Source organism: Dermacentor silvarum, chromosome 4 (genome assembly GCF_013339745.2).
Source record: "Dermacentor silvarum isolate Dsil-2018 chromosome 4, BIME_Dsil_1.4, whole genome shotgun sequence".
NCBI lineage: Eukaryota > Metazoa > Arthropoda > Arachnida > Ixodida > Ixodidae > Dermacentor > Dermacentor silvarum.
Genome location: NC_051157.2, coordinates 50,588,024 through 50,599,737, shown reverse-complemented (window position 1 = coordinate 50,599,737; position 11,714 = coordinate 50,588,024). Strand labels below are relative to the sequence as shown.

The window sequence follows — 11,714 nt, the reverse complement described above, 5'->3', positions numbered from 1 at the left end:
AAATTTACAAAGTTATACACTTGGACGGGTATTATATATAGCTTATGCGGTAATCACTTTTCTCCTGTCCATGCCATAAATTTATGTCCCGAGAAGAGAAAGGTTGAAATGAGAAGCCCTTTAACTGCATTGCTTGTAAGAATGCTCCTATAGACCCACGCGGAAAAAAATCCTATAATAACCGATATAAGGCAGCAACGCGGAGGAACACGGTGCACGTCAACCCAAAAGCAGATTTTTTTAAAGCGAAGCTTTACATGTCTAGGCAATGGTGTAAGATAGGGTCTAGGGGAAAACGCCTGTGTACAGAAAATTATAATCAGCATTGCAGTAGCGTACCCAGGACCTCTGCCAGGGGGGGGGGTGACAGTTTGCCAATACCATCTAAATAGCACTAATTTCAATTTCTTCACGGGAAATGGTAAAAAAATGCGCTTTCTGTGAGTGTGCAGACGATTGCGCGTCTTACATCTTAGTTGCAGTACTCAAATACGCAAGGAAAGAAAAGGGGTTAAACAAAAGAGGGGGGGTTACAACCCCCGTTACAACTTACCTACTACTAATTTTGTGTGGCCTAGCTCAATTAACCACACACTGCAAGCAAACCATGACATGTGCCAGCGCCTAGTGGATAAAAAGTTCTACCTCGCTCTGCTAATTAAGTCCTTTCGACTCAGATACCGCCTTATTAATCCCTCTGCTCTGCCCACGGAGCACTACACGCAAAATTACAGTACCTTAGCAACGTCCTTGCAGTACTAGCCACCCAAAACATATACTGCTGCATCTCAATCTGCATTGGTGACCCACAGATGGACTATTTCAGTAACCAAGTAGAAAGCACATTTCAATTATGCTTAGTACCTTTTATCAAGTCTGTGCAAATTCATTGTCCAAAGCTACATCGAGGTTTGCTTACGTCCTGGTATCACACCAGCACAATGGTTGTCAACACTGCATAACTGTCATACCCCAGAACTTTGTGGTATGCACAACCGCACTAATGTCAATGGTTTTGCACCACCCTCAGCTAACTAAAAGTACAGTCTCTTGTCACAGGGAACATGCCAACATGTGGCATTTGTTTTGCAGGCCTCCATTGCCAAGACTTGAAAATGCCAGTGCCAGCTCTACCACTATAAAGTCATGTTGGAAACCAGGACACTTCCACACTAGCCACAGAGAAAATTTTTTACATTCTCTGCTCATGTGTTCCCTTAAGCAGCGCTGGAAGCCCATCACACCAAAAATCAACAGGCACAGAGCTCGATGCTTGCAAAAATACTGAGGCCCAAGAAGAGCCAGCCAATTTCAAGGCACCTCACCGACAGCAAGAGCGCCCAAGAAAAACAAGTGTGAAACGGTTGCAACTGCCTTTTATTGGAATTAACATGAAACATTGTTACAAATCATTTCCATTTAACTGCTTTCCAAAAATAGTACAAGTAAATGCAATATAACCGAGCATCTCGGACGCATGGTTCAGCAAATGCCCAGACAATAGTGTCTTGAACGCTCACGCGAGCCATGCAACCGAGACAAGAAAAAACTGCTTTGTACCAACATATATATGTATATATACTTCAACTTGCTTTTTTTCTTCTCCATCACCTCCACTTATGTAATGAACAGCCATGTAGGCACAAAGCCAGCGCGAAAATCTCAACAAGATCCAGCTTGGATGGCAAAAAAATGGCTGCTCTTTTTTTTTATTTCGTCACCTCCTATCCTCTCCTGCTTAGCATGGTAACGTACTTGCTGTCTGCAAGCTTAGGTGAACTGCACATCTATTTTTTTTTTTGTTTTTACCACTTTTAACTTCTTGCCATTGTAAAACAGCACCAAAAATATATCAGTGCTCGTGTAAAATACATAAACATTAAACGTCTCAAAAGTGTAAACCACGGAAACATCATGGGGGATTGAAAAGAGGGAGAAAAAATAACTTTTTTTTTTTTCACTTTTCGTCGACACTTTTCTCAACACTTCAGAGAACTACCACATGACATCACTTGCAACAAGGATGGCCCAAGGAATTTGGTCTACTTTTGGCTTTTACAATGAGAGAGAGTGAGAGATAACACAATCTTTTCTGCCTTGAAGTGGTGCAGTAGGGGTCGGGTGAATTCGAGGAATGAGAGAAAAAAGGTGTATATATAGTATACATATATATTTGTTTAACGCCCGGAAGCACTGGAAACGCTAGCAATGAGAAGTCACACCTTCCCCTCGATATCTGCACGCACTGCTGCACTGGGCATGCCGCTAAAGATGTCTGCCACATAGGATTAGCAGCTCATCAGACGCTTTGCCTGCCACTAGGATACCTTTGAAGGTGCCAACAAGATATATCCACACCCTGTGCAATCAAACCACACTGTAAAACCTTATGCCAAAATAGGCGTTTCTGTCATGTCACGCACCATTTGTGGCCATGATTCTCTGGTGCATTTCTTTCGAGGCAGTGCTACGAGCTGCTTTTCTCAGAGCAACTCTACAAGTGCAGTCTTCGTCAAGAAAGTGCATAACACTTTCACGTGACCAAAACACTTGCCGAGTCGCATAATAGAACTCTTAAAGCCCATCAGGCATGCTCAATGCTTCACGTTGTAGTCAAGTGTGTCACTGTACAAAACATGAAACATGCCAGACGAACTACAGGACTGCAATGGCAAGCTTCAACTGCAACCTTCACGCACGTGAAGTAACCTACATGCTTCTGATCAAACACTAAAGACTGCACGCTGCAGCAACAGCCCTAGTGGAACGAAGAGCACCCTAGAATCATGGCAACGACAGCCGACAAACACACCAACTTCAGCATAATGCCTCTCGCAGTGCGGCCGAACGAGGCAGCTACAGCTGCAACAATGCCCAGGTGGCCTTGTCTTCAACGTCGCATGCCAACTACACGAGACTCGCCTCTCCCATTGCAAAAGCCAGGACAAGTCTCCCCGACTGCAAGAACCAGGAACGGGAAGCAAAAGGGAAACCCGGTCACGGCAGCGTCTGAAACTGTGCAGGTGCGAATCGAAGCAGTTTATGGCCTGAAAAAGCGACTGCTCTGGGGGCCTCGCTGTGTAGTGTCTAGCAAACCTCTTTATTGCTCTAGGATTATTCGAGTGTTCGGTGGTGCTTGTCCTTGGCAAAGCGGGCAATGCCACACCGCAAAGGGAGACTCGGAGAAATGGGGATAGGGCGGGGAGAGACAGGGGAGTGCCACAACAGCAGCAAGCAAGACTGGGCCCCTGGAATACTGACTGAGCTCTTACAGCAAAACCGCGGCGGCCAACCACTGTTGCAAGCACATGCCATAGGCAAAATAACATTTTTGCATAGATTAAGAGTGGAAAAAGAAAACGCAAAAAATAGGCTCTCTTCCTACACACACACACACACACACACACATGGCTTGTTCACTGCGTGGTTGACTCGGACACACCTGACATATCTGCTTTCTGCTAGACAAGGAGAACCCGACGGCAAACAAGGGGTGTAGTGCATGTGTGGAGCTACTGAGGTAAAAGGCAGTAAAAACAAACAAAAACAAAAGGAAAAGGGGGGGGGGGGGGGTCAGCACGGTGGTTACTCATTCTCTCTTTCCGATCCTTAAATCTCACTCATGCAGTCTTCGATACTAAGTTTGTGTAAGCTTCATTTCACACTGTCTCAATATAAATGGACTAGTCTGGTAGTACAAGCTGCAGAAACAGCCTAAGCAGTAAACAAGTCATAAAAGAAAAAAAAAATATATATATATGCATACATATATCTCGTGAAGAGTGGGTAAGGGGTGGACTGAAGAAAATGTGCAAGGAGAGAGGAAATTCATATTGACGATCTTCAAACCGTTTTTCTTTTTTTCTTTCCAATGTTGTGGCAAGTTGATTGAGGAGATAACAGATATACGCTGCCAATAAAAGAGCAATGGTGTGCATAGTTGATGAGTCGTGGCAATCGCAGTGAACAACAGCAAGTGAGGAAAATGAAAGCTGCACGAGCTAGTCTTTGCTCAATATTAACAGAAAGGCACTAGCAGATATGGTGCAATAGCGTACGAGATGACCTTGTGAAGGTTAAGAACAGTAAACATTGCGAAGCAGTGCAGTAAACCGTAAGCTACTTGCCAAGAAAGATTATGCAAAAAAAAAAGTATGGTTTGTAAAAGTATCAACAAGGGAAAGGGGAAAACAAATAAAAGGCCTTGTCTCATCAACCCCATCAAGTAGATGAGAGGCATGTTCTATGTACTCCACAAACAGCTCTCTCTTCACTGAAAGACACAAAAATAAAACAGAATATTAAGGACCCTGCGAGAACAAACATTGGAAGAAATACTGCCCTTTCCCCAGAAAACAATCCCCATTGGGTAATGTATAATATACAATAGTATAATATTCATATTGTATAATAATAATATTGGCAGACTACGTGCAAATAAAGGCTTGTCAGTTGGGGAAATGCCTGTCCCCGACAATTTCAGAAATAAAAATGAGTGTCACAGTCTTGTCACAGTGATTTGTAAAATAAGCCGATAAAAAAAAAAAAAAAAAAAAAAACGTATCACCACACATGCGCACAAAGACATATTGCAAAAACAAACCCCTACAACTCGCAAGCTTACCAAAAAAAAAAGTTAAAAAAGACACAAGTGAGAAAGAAATATCTTGTAAATGTGAGAAGTCCTATTATGCTTCACTTTGTTCCTCTGAAGTTGATACCTGACACGAGACTTTTTCTTTCTTTTTTTTTTTTTGTTACCGATTGAATGCTTCTGAAGCACTACATAGCAATTCATTGCTGCAAGCACACAGGTGCATGACACACTCCAATGTTTGGGGCATTTTTGGCAAGAGACAAAAATGCCAAAGGAAACGCAATGCACCCAAAACAGCTGGTGCCCCCACATGGTAAGACACTCACCAAACCTCTATGCATATCAATAAAGCACTCTACGGAAAAGCACTTTTCAAAGCGAGGTTCACATGCTTATACAGGCACTAACAAGGTTTTAATAGCCATAAAATACCTCAATTAAATATAAGGTCAAAGAAAAGAGCAAACAAGGAAAAAAAAGTGATGATAATAAACCAGCAAAGCCAAAGGATCAGCTTCCAAAAGGAAAGCAGGGTACACTTCTTTCAAACTGTCAACACCTTTCTAATAAGCTCACACAGAAAAAAAAAAAAAAAAAACAGCACACAAGTGCTCAAGATTCTGACTAGATGCATGTAAATGTATGCACACATGGATGCCTTGCAAAAACTTGCAAAAGAAAAACAAGAAAGGCACAGAAGAGAGAAAAGGCAAGGGCTTTTTAAAGGAAAGAAAAAGAATGTTATAAAAATGAACACTGTGTAATATGGGTTTTGCCGCCACATGTTGCTGGGAAAAAAAGCATTGTACTGCCTCTCAATAAAAGACAAAGAAGTTAGTTGTTTTTTTTTTTTGTCTCATCACTGAAGGTGAGACTCCTCAAAACGAAGACGAAGGGTAGGGCACCACAAGTTATTCATAAAGGAGGGGGTTGTATAAGATCCGGTAAAAGAAGGCAATTTCATCTTTCAACAGTTTAAAGAAAAATATATAGAGCGCCTAAAAAGTGGCTGCCATGGAATGTTGGTGAAAGCGCTCGCTCTTGGCTGCTGCTTGCTGCTGTCCCATCCCTCCACAATATTGCTGGCAACACACATGCGATGCGCGGCTTTGCTAGAGTGCAAAGCGACAACACAGCAGCGCGTATACTCAAGCGCCACACGGGAGTAGAACACGTGGCAGCAAACTCTCCATCACTGTTAATAATAACATGGTAAGTATATGTGTGTATATATATATATATATATGTGTGTGTACGTAACATCAGGCACGCTAGAGATGCAAATGCACTGTGAATGAAGAAGAAAATGGCAATGAAAAACTGAGGACAGAAAGAAAAAAAAAAAAAAAAAGAGAGAACGCTCTAAAGGTAAATTGTCCTTTCTTCTCAGAATGTACACTCAACAAATAAAGAAAAAGGAAACGATTGCAGGCAACACACTACACAAGTCAGATGAAAGGACACATAAAGACAAGCTAATTGTAAAATCTTACGAAACAAAGCAGAATCTGGAGAAACCTACACAATGCTGTTTGCAAAGTTGGCAAACATATGACGGGATGCATGGGGCAAGAACAAAAAGCAGGAAACAAAATGTATAATAACGACAACTGCACTTCTGCTCCTATCCAACCAGCATGAAGCCCATGCCGCATAGCTGCATGACATCAAAATTAAGATGTAAATTGAGGTACATGTAGAAAATGTGTACACACCAGGCAATGTGTGTGTAATTTAACTGTGCAATGAGAACGAGCTGGAGTAAGCACAAATTAGGACGGGAAGGTGGCTAAAAGGACGATATTGGCGAGGAGGTTGCAAAGAAGTTGAAAAAAAAAAAAAGAAAAAAAAAGTGCACAGCTAAGGAATGAAAGTGAGCAGCAAAATTCAGCTTGCCCAACAAAACCTATGTGACTACCGACATCTTTTTTTTTTTTCTTTAGGTGGAGGAAAAACCAAATGCATTGGTGTTAACCGAGAAAGGTGCCAAATGCACCCACCACACTTCGTACAGGTTGCACAAACAGTGCAAGAAAAAAAATTATAGAGGAAAACCTCTGCAGACACACAAGTCAATGAAGCCCCAAGTAATGCAGCACGAGACAAAGTGCCCTCATGAAAAAAAGAAGGAAAATAAAGCACAACAAGCTTGTCAAGTGGACAAAAAAAAAAAAAAAAAACAGGAACTTTTGGCTGCAAGTATTCTTTTTTCCCCCTCTCTTTGCTCTCTTCACTGCGAAATGCAGTGCATACTGCAGCCCACGCAACAGCCCCACCTCCGAAGCAAGTGCACACACCTCCTCCTCCTCCTTCCCACTACTCCCTTGGCTCGAGGAAGCAGCAGCCAGGCTCAGCTATAACATGTTACTGTAAAAAACACCATTCTACACTATACGACTGACCTGGGACACCGATCGCACAATTATCTGCCTGCATGCAGTTGGCAGGCACCTCTCTAAAACCAAACAAACAAGAATAAGAAGAAAAAAACAAAACGGAGAAAGGAGGGATGATGACCATAACTATAACAGCCACACAAACAAAGGCGTGAAACAAAAAACAGAACAGACGCGAGTAAAAAGATAACAAAGAAGCTGCTCACTACCATGGTAGTTTTTCTTGAAAGCAGGAACAGCCTCTGGAGTGTCAGCAGTTTGAAAGATGGTAGAGAGGGTGTAGGTGGGTGGGTGGGAGGTAAGTCAGGACTGGGCGTGAGAAGACACAAGAGCCGCTTGAGCATCTTTTTTTTTTTTTTTTTTTCCGTTCTATTAGCTCTCGAGAGTGCAGCACAGAGGGGAAACGGGGGAGGATATGGAAGTAGTTGGTAGAAGGATGTGAGTGCTCACGCTGAGAGGAGTTGATAAAGAGCGGGAAGATTGTGTGACAAATCTCCTTCAACGACGATGACAACGTTGCTGCAGTGGCGGCTGTTGCTGCTGCTTGTATGTAAATACAGTTTCAGCCGTTTACACTTTTGTGATATACCTGCGAGTACTGGTACATAGTGCAACACATACTGTCTTTTTTTTTTCTTCTTTTTTCTTTCACTTCAGAACAGAGCTGGGAGTGAACCCACATGGCACATTTCGCTATGTATATACTATATATATATATATGTATAAAAAAACCACTAAATCATAGTAAAAGGACTAGGCACGAGGGTATATATATGTTGTGTGTATACATATATATATTATGTATATATATTCATATGATTCTCCTAGACGGTCGGTGTCTTCGAATGGTTGACGCTAAACCTGAGAATACCTAGCAGGAACCAAAAAGAAGCCCAATCTGTAACTAATATTTTTTAGCTGTAAATGTTATACATAAGGGACTGGTGTAATTACAAATATTATAGAAAACAGCTGTTATGTGCAAGATTACACAGAAAAAAATTGTTATATCTTTTTTTTCTTTCTTTAGAAAAATAAACAGTAAAAAAAAAAAAAAAGAGTCACGTCGGCAGCAATAAAGTTGGATGCTGACTGAAGGGGGCACATAAAACCACCACTGCAAATATAGCGAAAATGCAAGAATGTAAATGCCGAGCACAGAAGGCTTCTAAACTGCCAATTTGGTGCCAGCAGACTTGCACATAGCTGCTATTATGTTGAGAGACCAGCCATGTTATAAACATGCGTTTTCATTTTTACACGCTAAGTAGACGGCTATCCAGAAGACTAACAGGAGCACAAAACAAGCTCCTAGCTAAGGCAGGGAATGTCGCGCCTCAACATGGCGACGCGCATTGAAAAATCGAGAAAAAAAAATTTTCAGAATGAGAAGAAACAAATGTTTGTACTGGAATAGCTTACAAGACTGTAATGCTTGATTACACTCGCAAGAACAACTGGCCAGAAGAAATACTTCCAAGTAAAAAATGGAAAAAAAAGATTGAACCTTAAAGATGAGATTACAGGCCAGACAAGGGACTGTTTTCGAAGAGTTCATTGAAGAAAAAATAAATGAAATGTTAACACTTAACTACACAGCAAAAAACATTTGAAGAATATCACAGTTAGCAATTTGTGTGTCTTCTCAAGCTCGTGTGCGAAACTAAGTGGCCGGGAAAGGTGAGCAGCAGTGAAGAACACGGCGCTACAACACAACACCGCCCAAGCACTCGCTCGCTCTTCAGAAATGGACAGGAACAGCAGTGGGGGAACAAGGGGGATGCATGAGAGAAACGATGCTAAATGGTGTGAACAGCAAGGCATTATTACTTTGTGTCTTTGGGAGCCTAGCTAATAATCGTTAACGCACAGAGGATGCAGACAAAGACAGGAGAGCAACCGAAGAAAGTGGTAAAATTTTAAAAAGATGACGTGCAATGGGCAACACAAAATGCAGAGCGAGGAAGTGTCACAAAATAGACTAACCTGGGGGGAAAAAAAGGAGAGAGAGAGAGATAACAGTTAATTTATGGCTACTAACCGCCCACAGCACCCAAAGAAGTTGGGAGTGCCAAAAGCCACATCACTAGCAATGACAGTGAGCTATGCACTGTGCTTGTGTGCCTTGGAAACTGTGCTCATGTGAAGCCCTTCTTAGGAAGAGTAACAATGCCCAGTAACAGTTCCAAGGAGCTTCTGCTTTAAAATTTGCGAGAGGAAAAAAAAGGGGAGTCAGAGGAAGTGCGAGAATCAACCAAGCAATATCAAGGCAGGTGGGGATAGGGCTATACAAAAACAGCAATAAATGAGGCAGTGAAGCTAACAAGCAAAAATCACGATAAGGCACCTAATGAAATGAGGGACAACAACGTGATGGTGGAAAACGCCGAGTGATCAACCGAAGACAGTGAGCCAGGGGAGCAGGCCTCCTCCTTGGTGCCGCCAAACAGAGCCGACACGTGTGCATCAAAAGGATGCCGGAGGAGGTCAGGAGGAGAGGGCGAGTGTGCAGCAAGGGCAAGGAGCACATGGGAGGCTGCCCAGTGGTAACAAGGGTCAAAAAAAAAAAAAAAAAAAGCAGCCAGCCGAAAACACGCTGCGTCGGAGGTGGGGCACTCCCATCAACCCTTCAGACAATGTAAAGAGTGTTGAGCACAAGCACATGGTGGTTGTTCTTTGCCAATGTGACCACATAGCCCTCTGAGGTGATCTTGAGACCACAGCAGCGGCTCACTTTCACGTAGGGGCACTCAAACTCAGACAGCAGCAGGCCGTCGCGTGAGAAGACCACAACATGAAAACGATTGCCATGGCTGTCCCCCACAAGCACGTCACCCGCGTCGCTGATGTCGATACCGTTGGGGAAGTTGGTCATGCCGTCACAGCCAATCTTGCGGATATAGTGACCTTCATCATTGAACACTATGACACAGTGGCCCTGAAAAAGAAAAAGGCATGTAAGTGGGTGCACAGTAGCAGACAGATTTTCTAGACCTCGCGGGGACTGAAAAATAGTGCGAAAAACTCGTTCCGACAAAAACACTTATTAGAGACACTTAAAAACACCTCTAATAATGCCCTGCCTCATACTACAATTGGAGGCTATCAGATTTGCTTGGACTTGCGCAAGAGTGTCATTGTATCTGTACACAGCAGACAAGAGTTGGCGATATCCACCAACGGAGTTTGCCATGGAGATTGAAGAAATGAGCCCCGTTTCTTCGCACCACTCGGTTCTCACGAAAGCACAGGAAGGACATGGCATCCATCACATGCGAGCCGCACAAACACACACAAAGATGTGACGTCTCCAAGACACACCTGCTCAGTGGACACACAATATACAAAACAGCAGCCGAAACTTTAAAAGAAAACAGATCCCGCATAGTGGTTATGATGATAGTGCTGACCGAAAAAAAAGAAGAAAAGAAAAAGTGCCATCCCCTGTAGCATTTTGTCAGCCAAGTAAGAGCAGGCATCCTCCAAGATGGGAGGATGCCAAGCGCTACAGTGTACTAGAAGGCAACAACAATTATGGGGTTTTACGTGCCAAAACCACGATCTGATATGAGGCACGCCGCAGTAGGGGACTCTGGAATAATTTTGACCACCTGGGGTTCTTTAACGTGCACCTAAACTTAATTACACGGGTGTTTTCGCATTTCGCCCCCACCGAAATGTGGCCTCAGTGGCCGGGAATTGATCCCGCAACCCTGTGCTTAGCAGCCCAACACCACAGCAACTAAGGAACCACGGCGAGTCTTTGCAGTGGGCTCAAAGCAGGGCACGGGCTGATGTGTTGCATGTTGCCTGCCCAGAGGGGGCGCGGCAAGACGTTCCTCCTGAAGCTTCGCGAACCGAGACACGGCGACTTCTGAGCGGGCGGCGTCACATTTATCATTTCACTTATAAGTAAACTGCTGGTTTCTGCATGGCTGGCCGCGGCGGCCGCAGTGCAGAAATCCCAGCTGCGGCGGCCGCATTTCGATGGGGGCGAAATGCAAGAAATGCCCGTGTGCTTGCGTTGTAGTACCCCAGGTGGTCAATTAATCCGGAGCCCTTCACTACAGTGTGCCTCATAATGAGAACTGGTTTTGGCACGTAAAACCCCAGAAAGAAGAAGGCTTGTGCTCTGCCGACCGGGCAATTATTTGTAGGGTAACTCGACACTTCAGCAGGAATAAAAAATGTTGCAGTTTCCCCCAAAAGGCGAAGCATCGATTGCGATGGCAAATTAGTAGACAACTATACGAACTAAGGATACTAGTTTTATCGGCCGTATAAACTTGTAAACACTCGCTTACCAACTCAATTACCAAGCACGGTGTAACGTGTTCACAGGTAACATGAACACATCTCGCTCGATGACCGTGGAAACTTGCTGTCAGAATGCTGGATTAATCGCGGCAGCAGCAGCGAGCGAATTGACCTTCGCGCTGTATCTCACTTCAGCGCGAACTAAATGCTGAAAGCACAGTGCATACGAAGCTACCGGCACTAGGCACACTTCATCAACATCACACATCGTTTTGACGATGAGGCCCGCGAGGGCGTGCACTTTGCATATGTCGCAGATTGCTTTCAAGATATGGCACCCGTGTGGCCGAGCCATATCTGGTCGCTTGTTGCAACGCGTTGGTCACTTGCTTGTTGCAATGTACAAGCTTGCTGCACCGCTAAATTTACGTGACTGCCACATTCAAGCGCAACGTAAGATGCAG

The 11,714-nt window shown here is 43.7% G+C and overlaps 1 protein-coding gene across 1 annotated transcript in view; it reads right to left on the bottom strand.

Annotated features, from left to right (window-relative positions):
* Nucleotides 1-1,359: 1,359 nt before the first annotated feature.
* The window catches only part of LOC119449995 (B-box type zinc finger protein ncl-1-like), a 60,120-nt gene continuing 49,765 nt past the window's right edge, over nt 1,360-11,714 (bottom strand). The window contains 1 exon segment of the mRNA XM_049665565.1: nt 1,360-9,931. Within this exon segment, the coding sequence (XP_049521522.1) occupies nt 9,623-9,931 (309 nt within the window). The 3' untranslated portion in view covers nt 1,360-9,622.